Source organism: Endocarpon pusillum (genome assembly GCF_000464535.1).
Source record: "Endocarpon pusillum Z07020 unplaced genomic scaffold scaffold5138, whole genome shotgun sequence".
NCBI classification, from domain to species: domain Eukaryota; kingdom Fungi; phylum Ascomycota; class Eurotiomycetes; order Verrucariales; family Verrucariaceae; genus Endocarpon; species Endocarpon pusillum.
Genome location: NW_006916485.1, coordinates 167,187 through 185,210, shown reverse-complemented (window position 1 = coordinate 185,210; position 18,024 = coordinate 167,187). Strand labels below are relative to the sequence as shown.

The following is an 18,024-nucleotide window of genomic DNA, read 5'->3' as shown; positions in this document are numbered from 1 at the left end:
CGATCAGGTCTATCTTTTTCCATCAGAGCCGTAATTCCACTATAAGTTACATCTTAGACTCCCCTCCCAGTCCGTTGTTAGACATGGCTGAAAATGATCCGGCGACTGCTGCTGTGAGAGCGTGAATGACACTTTAAATCGAATGAGCCTCTAATCGACCTACGCAGCCACTCCAGGTTGATGACGACGTGGATTCCGCCATCGGAGATGAATCTGACGCTTCGTAAGTCTTCCCGAGCTGCGGTCTCTGGCGGTCTGCTCTGGCAGTTTGACCTCACTACAAAGTTCAGGGACACAACATCGCTTCGAAGCAGCATCTTCAACTATCATTACGAGAACGGGCGGCGCTACCATGCCTACCACGCAGGTTCTTATTGGTACGGCGCAAGACATGTCCAGGGGATATGGTTTTATGCTGATTGCTGATGCAGGGGTCCTAACGACGAACAGGCAATAGAGCATCTCAACATAGGGTACGCTCGTCTCGATTTCAAGACCATGTTGCTGACGGATTACAGACACCATGTCTACAATTTGCTACTCGGAGGACGGCTTTATCTAGCACCAATCAGCGAACAACCACAGGTAAGTACAGCGTTACCGAGACATGTTGCTTAGACTAACACAACAGCGTGTCCTTGACGTTGGCACCGGCACGGGAGCGTGGGCAACGTTCGTATATGTCTCAGTCACTTCACGAGCCACTTCTGATTCACTTACACAGTGATTTCGCTGACCAGCATCCTACTGCCGTTGTGATCGGGACTGACCTCTCGCCAATTCAACCGACCTGGGTTCCCCAGAATCTGTCGTTCGAGATCAGTGATTGTTGTGAGGAGTGGTCATATCAGAAGGACAGCTTCGATTTTATTCATATACGCGGCTTATATGGCAGTGTTGCCAACTGGTCTGCATTCTATGCGGAAGTGTACAAGTGAGTCAGCCTCGGAAGGAGGGGGGTTTTCTCTGACCTTGCAGACATGTTAAACCGGGGGGCTGGGTTGAGCAGGTCGAACAGGGCGTCGTGCCAAAATCTTTTGATGGCAGCACCGACGGCACAATATTCGAAGAATGGGGCAAAGTTTCTCTTGAGGCAGGAGATGCTTTTGGCAAGACACTTCGAATTGTGGATGAGTCGGCTCACTACATGAAGGAAGCTGGGTTCGAAGAAGTTACCGAAGAGCGTTTTGCCATGCCTGTTGGCCGCTGGCCGAAAGACAGGCGGCTTAAGGAGATCGGACTCTTTAACCGCCTACAATGGGAAGAAGGCATTGAAGGTTGGACTATGATGCTTCTAACTCAGGTGCTGAAGGTAGGTGACCCTCACTAGCTCGGCCTCTGACTCATCTTCTGTAGTGGCAACCAGCAGAAGTCCAACTATACCTCGCTGAAATGAGGAAGGGTTTACGCAACCCAAGGTATCATGCCTACCAGGATGTGTAAGATCTCCAGCCTTTTGAGGAAAGATGGTGCTGACCCTGTCAGTACTGTCGTATATGGTCGCAAACCGTTGACTGCCTGAGCCCAAATGGCAGCAACGAGCATGTTAAACACCTCTCATGATGTTCAAGGCGAAGTCTCAAGGCAACTCATGCACTGGAGAATTAGCCGTCAATAAAAGATATTTGAAAACCGAGCCGCCTTCCAAATGTTGTCTGCGTCGTGAAGGACCTTCTCCAGTTGCCACTTTCTTAAAAGATGCGGGCGTTGGAAGCGTTGAAGCCTGACAACGTTCGGGGTCTAGCCGCGCTAAAGCGGGTATGACATGCCGCTCAATCGTGGCAATCCATCGGCGAACTCATCGACCAAGTACGAATGGTCGAGCTCTCGCGAACGAAGAAAGCTACAAAGACCGAACTCGGGTAGTCACTTTGGACGATTTATCGTCACTTTGCATTATCAGTACCAAGGCAATCGAGTGCACACGTGGCTTGCTTGTCAGCAGTGGCATAGATTGCTTATAGGTAAGTCCAGACCCGGTCTAACTAGTAGTGGAATACTGTCGGCTTATCCCAGGGGATCCAGAATTGAGCGCCAGGTTCAAAATTTCCAGATTCGGCATGTCGGCTTTTCGGCAGCCTTAGCAATATAAATACGACCGCACTATAGTAATTTGTATGTAGTGTTTTCGAAGAGTTTTTTACCACTGTTATTTGTAAGATTTGATGTTGCTATTACTTCCTATATAGGCATTAATATGAAGAATTTGGTGTTGAGTTTTTGTAATAGCCTTACTCTAGCAAGTAAAGCCCAAGTGCTCTATACAGCTTTTTCTAATTAAGTTAGCCTGTTTCTCGTAGCATCTTAACATGTTGCCAAGAACCCGTGGGTTCTTGGGCCGGGTTGAACCCTCGTTTGTTGGGCCCAACACGCAGGGGGGTTAGGCCCGACCCCTCCCCCCCCCCAGAATCCAAGAACCCGGTCCAACCCGGCCCACGCAGCCTAGTTACCTGCGTCCGACCCCACACAGACAAGCCCAAAATCCTTCCAACCTCATCCAAAGTCAACACTGCTGTCAACTTCAACGTTCTGCTTTAGACTGCAGAATTTATGCACAAGTATTCGACATGGGTACCTACAGCGTCATCATAGCCGCGTGGCTGTCACTTTCGATATGGTGGATTTTCCGAGGAATTAGTAGGCTGTATTTCCACCCTCTGTCGGCGTTTCCTGGCCCTCCCATTGCGGCAATCACGGGACTTTACAAGGCTTACATTGATGTTGTGGCACAAACATCCTTTGTCCACAACCTGGAAAGGCTTCATGCCATTTACGGTAGGACAGCCGATGATCCCACCCAACCTTGCTGACAAGGTAGGTGACGTGGTGAGGGTTGGGCCGAACGAAGTACGCCACATGCCTGGACATTTTTTCTAATCGACTTCTTACGCGTGGGTGGTAGTTGCATTTCTCAAACCCAAATACCTACCATGAGATCTATAACGCGAATAACCGCTGGGACAAAGAGGAGTCCTTGTATCACAGTTTTGGAGAAGATCGATCGTCCTTTGGATTCCTGAAATACGCAGAGGCAAAGCCGAGAAAGGATATCCTCTCTCGCATCTTCTCGAAGAAAGCAGTTCGAGATGCCGAGCACCTCGTACAGGAGAAGGCAACCGACTACAAACATTCCTATATCACCTAGGCACTGACCATGAAAAGGTACTCGGTCTGTGCGATTCGTTCGTCAAAAGCGGGGGTTCTGTCAACCTGTTCTACGCATTCCGTTGCATGTCGGTAGATGTGATTACTTGTGGGAATTATCTTCGCTCACCTAAGCTTGATACTGATCATGAGGCGTAGATATATGTTTTGGACACTCCATCGACGCCTTGAAAGCGCCGGCTCATCAGGCGCCTATCATTCTGGCCATGGATGCTTCTTTACCTGTGTTCGTACGCTTCAAGCACTCAAGCATGTACAAAAACATGATCATCAAATGCCCACCTAATTTGTCGAAGATCGTCAGTCCTTCAACTGCTGGTCTCGTTAACCTTCAACAGGCAATCAAACAACAAGTCATAGACTTAAGCAGCAATCCAGAGCACTTGAAGATGTTGCCACATTCCACGACGATTTGGAACGAGCTTCTTCGACCCGAGTTGCATCCCAATGGTCGTGTACCGGATCCTGGAAGTTTGTTCGAGGAGTCGCAAGCCCTTTTATTTGGAGGAGCAGACACAATCGGCATGACGCTCATGCATGGCACCTTCCACATTCTCAAGGATGTAGAAGTTTACCAAAAACTGAAGGCAGAGCTGCAGCAGGCATGGCCAGTCCTAGAGGATGCTCCATCTCAAGCGACCTTGGAGACAATGCCTTACCTCGTGCGTATCTCCAAGGCCAAGTAAGTCCGGCCATCGCTAATTTGGGGATAAGAGTGCCGTGGTCAGAGAATCGCTGAGAATGAGCCCTGGAGTTGCATCCCCACTCCCCCGAGTGGTTCCTGCTTCCGGGACCGAGCTAAACAAGGGATTCATACCAGGAGGTGTAAGTCAGTTCTTGCGAATGCTCTCTGCAAGCTGATAGTTTCCCACAGACTGTAGTAGAAATGAGTAGCCACTTCATACACCGAAATGGCGATATTTTCGAGAGCCCGAATGACTTCAAACCCGAACGATGGCTAGGTCAGGCTGGAAGAGATCTCGAAAAGTGGCTGGTTACCTTCTCTCGCGGCCCTCGAAGCTGTCTTGGATCGAAGTGCGCTTGACCTCTCCCACCCTGCAGAGCGATACTGACGGAAGTCTGGAAGCTTGGCATGGGCCGAACTGTACTTGACATTCGCTCATGTCTACCGAAAGTTCGATATCGAGATTGATCCATCAAGGTACGCGAGCTCGGGAGCTCCATACGCACGTTGTACTGACTTGTACTAGTCCAAAGGAGCTGGTGTGGCGAGACTGTTTCTTGCCGGAATATCTGGGACCTCATTTGAAAGCGAAGATGAGACCAGTCAAAGAATAAATTGTTCCGCCAATTCTTGATGCTGTATGGAGGAGCACGAGGCCGACTATTGTCCCCCACATCTGATGAAACATGTACAAATTGCGATCAATACATATGCCGAAGAACAAGAAGTAGGGAAATTGCAAAAGATCAATCGTCAAGCCAGGATTTCCAGTAGTAATTTGCCAAAGCTGCAGCGTCCCAAGCATTACTATTTCCAGGGTTGGGAGTTCGTTGTGTAGCCGAATCCAATATCTGGTGTTATTGTTGTGAGGTCAAGTGACGAGAACTACTAGTAATTTATCAGCTGTACGTAGTTCGGCTGTAATGATAGGGTTCAGAGAACATGAGTGCCCATTGCACGACCATTAATATTGTGTGACTTTCATTGTTTCAATTATTTACTCTGAACCTGTTCTCCTGAAAGTATCGACCAATTCCCCGAAACAGCGAGTCGTCCACCCCTAAGTTAAGTCTATTTCAAACTATAATTGAATCCTTAGAGAGCATGGTAGTAATGCTGAAGGGAAAGGGATCTGTTTACGAAATCCTAGGGCCTAGAAACCGACCGTTTTTGAGTCCTCAGTGATGGAAATCCCAAATTGAGCCTCCGCCAATCCATAACTCGTCTTGACCGCCTCACTGGCATATATCCTCATCTTGCTTTCATAAGCCGCGGTCACATCGCTTTGATAACCGCCTGCGTTAGCCAACAGTTCACCGAGCAGCGCAGAGTCTCTAACAGCCGTGTTTGCACCAATCCCGCCCGCAGGGGTCATCGAGTGCACGGCGTCTCCGATGACTGTGACACGCGCCTCGTTCCGCCATTCCGGGACGCCTGTGGGGGTGGAGCAAGTAATCTTCCAAAACGCAGCCTCGGATTCTTCCATTTCATCGAAAAGGGGCTTCAGGCGGGGGTGCCAATTGGCGCTAAGGGCTTTCGCTATCTCAGCTGCTGGGGTTCCGATGATGGAATAATCGTCATTCGGTGGCCGGATGACGCCGGGCTGAGCCCCCATCGTCCACCCAAACTGCAGGTTGGGATCGTCCATATCACCTGGCCGGACATTGGTAATAACGAATACTCTTCCAGTCGGGTTAGAGTCATCTGTCAGTCGCCAGACACCTTCTCCAAGGCCTCTGAACGCTGTAGTCGGTGCTTGGCCATGTATCCCTCTCGCACCCGTATCATAAGTTTTTAGTCTTCCTTGCGACAACTGTTTTGCGACACCGGAGTATATACCATCGCCGCCGACCAACATTTCCCCCTCGTCTGATTTGGAGCCGTCTGCGAAGACTGCGCAAACACCGGACGACGTTAGTTCGTAGCCTGTAACGCGGTGAGCCCAGCGAACAAACGGTTCGCATCCAGACATGAAGATTTTGCGCATGTCGCCCCTGGAAATCCCCACGGTTTTTCCTTCGCGAGATGCGAGAATCTCTGCTGGGCTTTTTGCTCCCTCCCCCTTAATCTTTTCGCGCTCGCTATCTGTCGCAGATTCCGTCATCACCGAGCCTGTTGTCGCGTCTATAGTCGCGAAGCCACCGCCCCCGGTCTTGCCACATTGGTTCCAGAATCGCTGGAACCCCTCGGGCCCGAGGACCGACTCGATGGCATCCAGCCCTTCGGAAGAGAGGCGTAGCCGGTACCCCTGTGCGCGGAAGGAGATGGAGCTGTCCCTCTCAAAAATCAGAAAAGGAATGGAGCTCCGGAGGAGGGATTGCGCGAGCAAGAGGGACGCAATGCCAGCACCGGAGATAAGTATCGGTTTCTGAGCGCTCGTAGCCATCCTAGTAATATTAGAGTTACTAACTACGATGGAGTGAACAATGGGATAACAGAAACGTTGAATATACGTATCACGTATCGGTTGGTATTAGTAGTTTTGCACGGAAAAATCCTAGAAGCGATTTGGTGCGAATGAGTTGCTTCCGGTGAAATAATCGACAACGATTGCGTGGACAAGGCACTACGTATCTCTATCGATGCTCAGAGTGCTCATGTAGTGCTTAGGACGGGTCAGTGGGTACTCGAATCTACACCATCACAGCTCAAATTGCTTACCTCATAGATTGGTTTCTACAGGATTTGCTCGTGTCTCAGAATGAAAATGGACTTGGGTGAGGTCAAGATTCGTCTCCGAGTTCTGTGGCTTGAGCGTTCATGTCTATTCCAGTCCTTCAAGTTGTCCGACGAAAAGCACTGTGGCCAAGGCGTCTTGGCTCTGAGAAATGATTCCCTGTCTGGCCTCATGACTTTGCAATGGCAAGCAACATTTGCTGCGCCGGCCTTGACCCTTAAACAAGCTTGGATTTGCCTTCAACAAAATCGTGCTGCCATTGATGAGCTCTCAGTGTCCGCCAAGAATGAAACAATTGGAATACTAATGGAGAAGATAGAACCCTCAAACAACGCGCAAATCCTGCTCCTTCATCCCAGCCAAGTTTACAAACTAAGTACTCACTATTTATCAGGCCGGACACGGCGCAGAATCCGGGTCCTTGATCTTGACGGCACCGATGGAGGCACCGGAAATTTACTGGGTGGAACTCTGCGCCTTGTGAATCTGAAGACAGCTCTGAATTTGCTGCCTTGACATATAATGTGGGGCTCGTATTCCTCGCCAAAGAACACCATCGTGTGCAGGCAATGTCGGATTGGGATTACCAGAAGCTGCCATGAGGCTCTCACTTCCTTAAGAAAACTTTTCGGCTCCATTACGATATGGTTGGATAGTATTTGTATCGGTCATACCAACAAAGGGAAGAAGAAATCAATCCATATTTCCTTACCTACGCCCAACCAACGTGTAGGTGGCTTGATAATGGAAGTGATTCTATCAACAGAGCAATGCATTGTCTTAAGCTCGCGTCGCAACTACGCGTTCCTCCAATACCAGTGCGCGGGTTTCACAAAGTACCACCAGAACCCAGCTCAGGACGTTTGGACTTTGAGCACAATTTTTTAAACCTTTTCCGCCCCCTATGGATCCAAAGCTTTCAGGGCCATACCTGACACTGCTAATTGCATTCTCTATCCAGTCATCTCGTTTTGCATTCACCGAGGGCTTAAGAGACGCTTTTGTTCTGACGACTGCTGTCATCTCCTTGAAACTCAACGGCTCGACAGAACCTGGACGTACCAAGAGATTGTCCTCGCCTCTGATCCCGTCATCGTATGTAGGACAAAACATATGGACTGGCGTACAGTTATACGCGGGCTGGATTTTCCAGAAGAAGGACGAGTGACCGAGATATACGCTGCATTATTGGGTGTTGCAACATGCTCGATGTACTTTGCCTCTTTCTCTCTGGGAAGAATAGAGGAACCTGTTCACAATCTGGGACACCATACCTCGCCCTTCCTCGTACAATTTGTTTCGACTTGGGATTTGGACTATCCCATTGAATTGAAAGTCGTTGGCTTCCTCTGATACCACCAGGAATTTGGAATTTTTTACTCACGTCCTGTGGACGGTTTGGCAGAAAGCGAGGCCTGTACTTTGCAATGCCGTGCTACATTAGAACGGGACCCATCACTTTGATTCGAGGAGACGCCATCGCGAGCATTAACAATGTCCCCCAGTGCCAATGGTTCTTCGGAAGATTTCTGGCGCCCTTCACCAACTTCCCAACAATAAAACAAAGGGGTTTAAGTGGAAGAATAAGCCGTTCATCCTCTTCTCATCCGTTTCCTCCCAGGGGCGTCGCTGTCTGCCTGAGCTGTCCCCTGACCACTACCTCGTCGTGGTTGCCGCTTCCGCTCCACGCCTTTCTTCTTCTTCTGAGTCTCTGAGTCTTGTTGGAATATCCTAGCAGCAATCTGTGGCGATTTGGTTGGTGTGTCAGCCCTGATTCCGTCGGCTTGATGCTTGCTGACAGCATCGTCGCCTATGCGAGATTTGTGGCTGCGGGTGCGCCCCTGGGGTTCGTCCTTCCCCTTCTTTCCCCTCTTTTTCTGATTTTCTGATTTCTTGTCTTTTACCCTACTGTCTTCCTTCTGGACGTCCTCTCTCTTCATCTGCTGGTCCTTTAGATCCTTGTCTTCTTGCCCACTGGTGTCCTCCTCGTCCTCGCTCAGACCGTCATCAGGCTGCGGCAGCGAGAGATTCTCCGGCTCGCTTGGCGGCAACTTCAGAATGTCCTGGAGCCTCACCTGTTGAACGTCCCGTATCCAGTCCAAAAAGTTCGCAAACTTCTGGTAGCAAGCCCTGAATTCGCTCAGGTAGAGGGAGAAAGGGTGACCGGTGGCAACACGCATACTAAAGGTATCATACTTACGGGTGGAACTCGTGACGGATGGTGCAAGCCAGTGGACGGAGGCTTCTATCACATTGCCATCGAAGCAGATCGAGCCAACAAACGCTTTTCCAACGACGCACTCTGCTCCCTTCCCGTTTGTTAGGAAATTCTCATCAGCGAGCCAGGCATCACAGGCTAATGTTGCGGCGGCAAGGTTTTGTACTCGCTATTTACACATTCAGCATCCAATTTGTGGCAGGTTATCAGAGAGGGAAAGGGAGAGGGGGGGAGAGAAGGGAGAGAGAGAGAGAGAGAGAGAGCTTACTGCTCTGGCGATGCTACCTTCCTCGGTTTTGTATTCAACCACCCCATTGACACAAATCATCTGGCGATTTTTGATATGGCCAGGCAGATGCTTCGCAGACCATACGCGCATTCCAAGCTTTTCATGCGCGATACCGATGCTGAGGTCCGGCTCCAGTCGCCTTTGCAAACTAGGTAGCATGCCTTCCGGTATGATCCATGTCTCCTTTCCGACCTTACCATATCGCCCCTTTCGTGAGGTGGGATTAAGAAAAGTGTTGAAAAGGTGTGTTGTCTTTGGCTCTTTCGGGTTTAGAGCATTCTCGGCGATCATGGATGCGACTGTGCGAAAATGTGACTTGCCGGGCAAGTCATCCCTGTCTTTTTGAAGCGCGGTCTGAATCTCTTTGAGGTTCGAGGGAGTGTATGTGGCTACTAGATCCAAGTCTTCAACGGTATCAGGGTCATCAGACCCATTCTCATCATACAAGTAGGGGACGACTCCAAAGCTCTCATGCATCTCGACGGTATAGCCGAAAGGATTTGTTCGCAGCGGGCCTGAAGGAACTGATATGTCTGTGATGAACGATCTGGGCGTTGAGCAATATGGTTTGTCTGTTTCATCCGAGTGGTTGGATGACGGCCGGGCAGACTGATGGACTGGCTCCCACTGGGTGAGTATGAGCAGAATGCCTTTGCTTTATTTGCTTTGGCGTATACTAACCCCGCTTTGTTCCTGGAGAAGTTTAATGGGTGTCTTAGCCTGAAGGGCCCCGAGGTTTGCTTGCGTCAATTTCTGTCGTATATGCTTTTGCTTGCAAGGACGTCCCGGCAGGCCATCCATAGCGAATGAAGAGACTTCTGATGTAGGAAGATTGCTTGATGCGCTCAATTATACAGCATTGTTTGCCGCCGTGTAATATGACAAATGAAGAGTAAGAAAGTTGTTGGGGGGTTTGGGCTGAGGAGACGGCGAGGAGGGAAGAGAAAACCAGCTGTAAAGAGCAAGCGGTGGAGAAAGCGTCAATATACCCTGTAAGGAGTGTCTAAGGGCCGATAGGATCAGTGCTTGTCAGTGGAATGTGGTAAAACCATACACAATGTGACAGTTTTGGAATGCTTGCGTGCTGGCTGGTCAGGTTACCGACTACTCCGCAAGGAGTAGAACATCTTTTCCTTCTACTTGATCGCCCTCTATCTCCTTCATGCGAATTTATAAACGTTTCAATGAGCTATCAAGTTGTAAGATCTTCCACAATCATGACCAACATATGTGCTCCGGCCTAGTACGAGCAAACATCTGTGGGGGGCGCAGAATGTCACGTGAGGATAGCGCCAATTGATCCTTGAGCGAATGAACGTTGACGATGCGTATTCACATACAAGAGAGTAGCCAACCGGCGCTTTTGCCTGCGTAGAGCGTGCGCACCCCAAATAGCCGTGTACGGGATAGAAATGAACCGAAGTGGGGGCCTGCCATTGAGTTGTGACTTTCCGTGGGCCATGTGCCATGAGCTTTCTACCGTTGAGGATAGGCCAGCTCGTTAACGCCCAAATAGGTAAATGTGCAGAGTTCAATCGTTGATGGCGACGTTATAACCGCTTCAACAACCAGTTACTTGGCTTTTCTGGAAGCCCTTGTGCTGTCACCGCCCTTGACCCTATGGGGTCATTTTCACCGTAAACTCCGATGCTGCCTGGGATATTCCGCCTTTGGTTTAGGCGGCCTGCCCCTTTGGGGATGGTCACACAGCCTTGGCGACTTGCTACTTTTGACGTCGCCATCATAAGATCACCCTCCTATCCTCTCTTTTCATCCCTCTTCTGGCCTCTGGCTCTTCCCATCCACTTCGTCGCACTAGCAGCTCCTATCATGCATTACATGACACAGCTGGGCCCTGCCCTTCCCTTCATGCCAGGCTCTCTGATTCTCTACTGACTTCTTGGCAGTCTGCCTTGCCTCTGTATACAATCGAGATTGAGAGGCATGCTTGGGTATTCTCAAACATGTCGCTGCAGCTATCATTTATATATATCAAAAATGAGGCCAAACCGGCAATCTCAAATGGGAATAGCGTTAGGCCAACCAAAATCTGGGAGTATCGTACCGCACTAAGCGAAGTAGAAAGGTGCTCCGAGACATGTGAGGAAAGTAAAGCGAGTTTATCAAGCACTGCACGCCTGATGGGCGTGCAAATAACGAGCAAAAGATAGGAGCATAGTGTGAGTGAATGTACTGTTCTCAAGATGCCCAAAGGACGCCTTATGGACACTATTCTGACTGATCCTGGGCGAGCAATGTCAGCCCTGCCATGCAGGTGCCTGACAGAGTTCCCCTTACAAACTCTTTTCCTTCCACCCTCCTTCACTTTCCTGCAACCGCCTTCAGGATTGACGGAAGCATCTTCCCCTCACTTGCGGCTGGGGTGGACCAACAGGGTGCTCGCCAACCGGCACAAAAGTGTAGCTACCCTCGCTACCGTAAATGTAGCAGGTTGCGCCGCCTGCGTTGTAGATTCTGGAGACGGAGATCTCGGGGTGGTCTGCCCAGAATCAGTAATTGCGATTACTTGTGGGAAGGTGAAGGCCTGAAAAGGCGAAGCAGGAGGGCACAAGGAAGGTGCTAGGGTAGGGGTGGAGTGGGAAGGGAGGTAAGAGGGTGAGTGGGTTTGGGAGAGGAAAGGGTCTGAAGAAGGTAAAGTAAAGGGGGATGGGGATGGTGAAAGGCTTGGTGGATAAGGAAACGGAGCTGTTGAGAAGGTAAGGGAGGGAGGGATTAGGCTTGGGCGTAGGAAGTGCTGGAAGCGGAGGTCAGGAGAAATGAAATGAAGGCGCATACTGATTGTGAACTCCGACCCATCCGTAGGCGCAGCAATGCTATACCTAGCATCGACGTCCGCGCCATAAAATGTGAGACTAACTGTCGTGGTCTGGCGCGCTTCTACATCTGCTCTGGCTTCAGGGGCTGGAGCTGCGACAGCCATGCCTAGGATGAAGGGGAGGAGAGCGAGAGTAAATTTCATCGTGATGAGGTTTCTGGACTTCGGGGGAATAGGTTCTGAATTGGACGTTGGGCTGAAAATTGGTGAATATGATGAGATTGTTTTGAAACTCAGAGTGTAATTGACCAGAGACTGGGAAGGAGGATGAGAGGAGGAAATATATATTCTCGTCTTACTACTCGTATGGAACGGAGTCCGACACAGCCGAAGAGAATATATAGAACAGTAGCATCCGTTGCCTCGCCTTTTCAGCCGTGTAGGGGTCTCATTTCCATTTAAAGCAAAAGGATCAGAGTCCCGTGCCCCAATGATGTTTTCTTTGAAGGAATATTGAGCCACAAGCCGTTGGAAGTTAGAATGATACGAGAAGGAATTCGCGGGGGCGATGTCCCTACCTCCACGGAGGAAACACAGTCAAGTCGGAGGTTCTTCATCCTCCGCCTCAGCGGCAGGATTTCCAATCCTTCGACAGGCATCTCGGCTTCCGAATGCATCCCTCAAGCAAAGATCGGTCTCTGCCGACGTTAATAAAACAATACAATACTCCTAGATATAGCATATGGACATCAACAGTGAGTGGACATAGAAGTGCTAAGCTGTGTCATACCGTAGTTACAACTGCTAACAAAAGCTTATATAAGCCTCTCGCACAGCCAGCAGATTGTGCTAAGAATAAGCATATTCAATATAGTATCGTCTGGTCAGCTATACGAGCTGCTTACTCTTGTCCGTCAGTCACGAGGCCGCTGCGGACGAGATTGGTGTTATGGGAACGCCAACACCGCCAAGATCATTAGACCCTGGAACGTACTACTTAGTAGGGAGGAGTCCTCTGAAAACATATGACTAAAGTACCATCAACGTGTGCTTAGTTTCAACCTATCAAGATATGATCTTTATCAATATACGCTAACGAGGATGAGTAAAAGCTAGCTCTTCTTATTCTAGCATAGTGTTAGTAGTCGGTAGTAACGTAAGGATGGTCAGTGGGGGCGAGATGGCTGAAGCTTAACTGACGTAGGCCTCTGAGCCACGTCAAACGGTCTAAAGAGGGCCCTAGGGGTCTAAGGAAACACGGGGTCATGCAGCAGCTCTAGGGCTCCACCCCTATAGCACATTTTCTACGTGACGCTAAATCTTAGATCGAGCGTGCTAGTAGCGCTCTGAATTTAGCGTATATTGATGACTTTTGTTGCACGACTCCATAAGGAGTACGGAATTAAGATATCTATAATTTATCATGTGACGATGAGAATTATGTTCACACCAACGTCCTCCGACTATCATTGTGATGATAAAACAAGACTAATTTACTAAGGATCGCTAATGCGTCATTTTCGGAGGCCTTCTCCACGTAAGTATCTGAGTACTCCGCGACCTTACTTCGAGGCACCCTGAAGTGCGACCAAAATTATGTCACTCTATCATTCACATGTCTTGACAACGTTTGTGCCGGATCAGAGGTTCAGTCAATGAGAGTCAGTGGGGTTTGAGGTCGAGTTACAGTGGGGCCGTGGACGTTGCCTTCTACCGGTCGACGGTAAAGGAGTCGGGTATTGCCCGCTACTATACAAAAGTGGTGCAGTTCCTTGGCGGTGCATCAAGAATTGCTGCCGCTGTTGTGTCAGATAGAACCAGCTCTTGAGGGCGGTCTGAGTACCGAGGTTAAGTGTTTAGTATATTAAAATTTAGGTCATGATCACCTAATTTAAATGATATATGTAACAAGTAATATCCTGTGTCCCTGAATGGGGTTTGGGGGGGTTTGGCCAAGTGCGCAATATATATTGATGCCCGAAGTCCGGAGTAACACTGGTCGGAAATGAATGTCTTGCTGATCGCGGACTACTATACGTAGTAAACAACGAATGCGGGGCCCGAGCTCGTGTGGTACTGCCACACAACACCAAAAGCCCAAGTCCAACAAGTCCCCAATTCTACCTGGAAGAATAAAGCAAACTTCTCATCCCCTCCGTCGACAGATTTTTCAAAACGCCCAGCGGGTTACTCCACCTCTTCCGCCTCGTCCTTAACTTTTCTTCTACAAGCTCCACCTCAGGCGACGACATATCCGGCACAGGTTCCGTCCCAGCCTTTGATACCTGGCGACGATAATTTTTCGTGCCACTGCGTCGGTGAAGCTTCTCAATGCCTGTCAGAGAGCGTCTCCTAGGTTGTAGCAGTGATGATCGGGGCACGGCCTGTTCTGCAGTGTTTTTGCCGTCGCCTAGCTCGTCGTGGTCCTCTAAGACAGTTTTGTGGCTGAGAGACTCATCTTGATGTTGAGGTTGGGTCTGATGCTGCTGCTGCTGCTGCTGCTGCTGCTCGATTTCGTGCTTCACCTCCACAGATGTGTCATGGGAGAAGCGTGAGCCGACGAGCGTTAGACTTGTAGATCGCTTCGTGAAAGGGCTATGAATGCTAGCAAGACTAAATTTCCGTGCAAGAGATCCTGCAGATGCTCGAATGATGTTGCCGCCTCGAGTCAGTGACATCCCAGGGAATGGTAACGTATCTCGAGTCCAGACGTCGGCGAGTGATTGCTCAAGCCGAATCCTTTCTGATCTCTTGGGTGCCAATATCGTGACTCGATGCGTGGTTAACAATGATTGCGAGCGATTGACCGCCCCAGTTGTAGAGTATCTCAATTCCTGGCCATCCTGTGGCTTATGGGTGTTCCTGATGATTACCTGGCAGGTGGCGACTTTTGGGGCTACTGTTGCAGCTCTTTGAATCGACAGTCGTCGTGCAAGTGGACCGCCTTGACCAAAGATGGGAGCCAAAGCCTTCAGGTCCAACGATGTTGTGGTGAAGAGATTGGGCACTCGAAGCTCGGTCGCTGGACCTTCAAGGGCCAGAAGACTTCTGCCTCGTTCTACCCCGGCCAGCCATTGCTGCTGCTCTGCTGCAGAGCACGCGCTAAACATTAGCTCGAAGAGATGGCTGTCTGACTCAAATAAGACCTTCCACGAGAACAGAGCCGTGTGGCATTGCAAACCTTTGAGCAAAGTCAGCAGGAGAGTACTGACAGGAAATCGGACAGCGTACCTTTGCCGTCTTCGGTGGAGACCACTTTTGCGTCTGAAAGGTATATGGTCGCCACGATATCGAATTTTGCGTGTCCTGCTGCGGGGGCCGCGACAAGGAGATAGTCTTTGAACATCACGCACAGCATGTATCCACCTTCAACACGTTGACTGGTTTGGTATGCGACATGCAGTACACCGCACAGTAGGACGTGACCAAGCATTCGAAATTGAGCTGCTTTTAATGCATCATGACTCAATTTGAGGCGGTCTTGAAGGAGCCATCGTCGCTGTATTCGCTCTCGTACTTTAGGATCGTCCGTTACCATGTTCACCTCTCTGACCATCTCACGAAAGTTGGCTAAAGCTCCGTCAACCTCTGCATGGGTACTCGGACAGTCAACAACAGGCGTATGCCTGTACAGGTCCAAAAAGAATAGCGGGTATTTGCATATCCTTTGAATTGGCTTGATGAGTAAATCGTGAGCAGTGAGGCCTTTCTTGCCAGCGTTGCTGCGCTGGTTGAGAGAGGCTATTGAGTTGGCCAGAGCTTCCATGCCGGATTCATAAGACGGCCACTCTGGTACCATCTTATGCGAGTTGGCCACTTCCTGAATCATGATATCATACTTCGCGCTATATTCTTCATACACGAAGAAGCGGGCCATTTGGTTTTTGTACGCCCGTGCAACCTCTGCCACCTCTGCAGGATCCGCTGAATAGTTTGAGCTACCGCGACGGGTGTACACAGCATCTACTGGCGACCGCCCTGTGTGGCTACGCTTAGGTGTCAAAGCTGGAAAGGACGTAGCATATAGGCCTTGCCATTTTGTATGGCTTCGTGTGATGGGTCTCAAGAGAGGAGAGACAAGGTTGCCCTCTCGGAGTGTTGCTCGAAGAGCTACTTGATGGAGCTCATCGATTATTTGCTCATGTAGATGTAGCATATCCGTAACATTTCGCTGGATTGAATATCTCGTCTGGCTTGTAAGAGTGGGAATGGAGGCGAGCAACGTCGAAAAGAGATTATGTAGCGCCTTGAGGTCGGCCACATAGCTTTCCTCAGAGCTGAGAAGTTCCTGCAGAACTTGACGACGTTTGATGCTTCTTCGCAAGGCTCCATCATCAGGAGAGGAGATGCTCGAAGGTCTCTGACTTTCCACAGAGGAGCGAGGATCACTGCTTCGGTTAGCTCTGGTATCGCTAACTCGACTATATCTGTGTGACCGTGGGAAAAGGCTCGTGCTGTCATTGCTGACACTGGCTGTCTTGATTGTTGCAACGAACCGTGAGGATGCGTTAGAAGTGCGCTTCTGATGCCAACGGTGTTGGGGAGGCGAAACTTGCAATGTAGATGGCGTATTTGTTCGTGACGCAGTCTTTATGACTCGGTGCTTGTCGATATCTCTACACGTGTCTCGCTTGCGACGAAAAGTACTCGCCCATTGTCTGAAGTTTCCAGCTGTTTTGCCAAAGGACTTGTTGAGGATCATCGGCGACGTGGATGTCACCTGCGGCTCCTCAGACCTGGGCGATGTTACACTGGATTCCGCAGCGTTGCGTGTTGTGTCACCCATACTAGGGGAAGGTTCCGCTGAGTCATTCAGTGCACAATTCGACGGCTGATGTACAAGGCGGTGGGCTTCGCTCCGACATTGCATATCTTGGAGTCCATGATCCAACGACACCCCTGGATCAAAGACTGGAAATGCCTCCGTATGCCCGAAGGCTTCATCTACTGGCCGTGTACAACTGGTATTGCTTTCACATGGTCGACATTGAGCTGCGTTGAGCGAATATGATCGTTTAGCTGGGGATCCAGCGGGGCTTTCGGGGTAGAAGCGGTGTTTGGCGTTCTCGTCTGAGTCTGGCGGATGTCCTGACGATATTGAGTTGATGGGGACCGAGCCTGCTCTTGATTTTTGCGGAGGGCTGTCCTGATCGACGTAATGAGAGCTTTCGACGACGTTGGAGCCGCAATGGCTTGCATCCGAGAACAAGTACGGCTTGCGGCTAAATGCTCTGCCAAAGGGACTGGGAAAAATAGGAGGCAAGAAGGCGGTTGCCATCAGGGCGTTGCAGATATTATCATTATTGATTAATCAAGAAAGATAGAATGCCAAATCCCAACCAGATGTAGTAGGGCTTGGGCCCGTCAATGAAGCTCAAACAAGGCAGCAAATTGCAGAAGCTCAAAACGATGCGCCAATCCCAAGAAAAGCGGTAAAGAGAAAGGAAGGGTGCAAGCAAGCAGAAAATTGTTCAAAAGCACAAGTCGAATGGTTTCTTACCTGAAACCCGGGTAAGCTTTACCTACATGATGCAGTAGCGACCATCACGATTGAGATTCCAAGCGAAATGTTCATCGAGCGATAATTATTTTGAGTCATCCAGAAGCCATCTACACTCCCTCTGGCAAGCTTTCCGATTGTCTCAGGCTGCTTCTCTACAGCTATTAACTGCGCCATCACCAAACGATCTGCTAATCCACGGCGCGATCAGTGATCAATGTGCAACCCTTATGTGATGGTTGGCCTGTATCGGAATGGGACGCAAAGTGCACGTTGACCCCGGTTTCTGCTGGGTGTCAGTCATTCGCCCACCATCGCTGGTGCTGCTGGAGATCGCCTTCCATTCAGCTTTCGCTTGCTCGAACACGTTGTGAGAATAGCTTTGGTATGCGCTTCGAAACACGGTTGGGCAGTCTACCAGAGTCCATACACCAGCTCGGTTTTGTAGAACCATTGATTGATGCTCAGTAGGTAACACAATAGCCGTTGAGGCTAAAAGCATAATCGCGCTGTGGGTGCTGCTACCGCTGAGGCCCCTTGCAAGCGTCAGATGGTCTTTTCTTTGTAGCTCCGTCGTCCATATATCAAATAGGCAGTAGATGGCAGCCAAGGGTTCCTCGCCCTCCCCAGCCTGATCTTGGTGTCAAAGGAAGCTCGAGATCCTGAGATGAACCGCGTGTCTCGTCATCTCTAACTAATTTCACCATAATTGTT

The 18,024-nt window shown here is 49.8% G+C and overlaps 4 protein-coding genes across 4 annotated transcripts; 1 reads left to right on the top strand and 3 right to left on the bottom strand.

Annotated features, from left to right (window-relative positions):
* Window positions 1-83: 83 nt before the first annotated feature.
* Window positions 84-4,464, top strand: EPUS_03572 (uncharacterized protein; the record flags this gene model as incomplete). Its single annotated transcript, XM_007806163.1, has 13 exons — window positions 84-113; window positions 168-223; window positions 291-377; window positions 432-473; window positions 519-585; window positions 632-672; window positions 725-934; window positions 979-1,312; window positions 3,504-3,827; window positions 3,880-3,990; window positions 4,040-4,200; window positions 4,253-4,327; window positions 4,377-4,464. The coding sequence occupies 13 exons, from the start codon at window positions 84-86 to the stop codon at window positions 4,462-4,464; spliced, it is 1,626 nt and encodes a 541-aa protein (XP_007804354.1).
* A 539-nt stretch (window positions 4,465-5,003) lies between these two features.
* Window positions 5,004-6,236, bottom strand: EPUS_03571 (uncharacterized protein; the record flags this gene model as incomplete). Its single annotated transcript, XM_007806162.1, has 1 exon — window positions 5,004-6,236. One exon carries the CDS (start codon window positions 6,234-6,236, stop codon window positions 5,004-5,006), a length of 1,233 nt encoding a protein of 410 aa, XP_007804353.1.
* Window positions 6,237-8,119: 1,883 nt separating this feature from the next.
* EPUS_03570 (uncharacterized protein) lies at window positions 8,120-12,014 on the bottom strand (the record flags this gene model as incomplete). The annotated part of the gene is made up of 4 exons (XM_007806161.1): window positions 8,120-8,914; window positions 9,014-9,661; window positions 11,407-11,534; window positions 11,831-12,014. 4 exons carry the CDS (start codon window positions 12,012-12,014, stop codon window positions 8,120-8,122), a joined length of 1,755 nt encoding a protein of 584 aa, XP_007804352.1.
* A 1,916-nt stretch (window positions 12,015-13,930) lies between these two features.
* Window positions 13,931-17,088, bottom strand: EPUS_03569 (uncharacterized protein; the record flags this gene model as incomplete). Its single annotated transcript, XM_007806160.1, has 2 exons — window positions 13,931-14,991; window positions 15,042-17,088. 2 exons carry the CDS (start codon window positions 17,086-17,088, stop codon window positions 13,931-13,933), a joined length of 3,108 nt encoding a protein of 1,035 aa, XP_007804351.1.
* Between the last annotated feature and the right edge of the window lie 936 nt (window positions 17,089-18,024).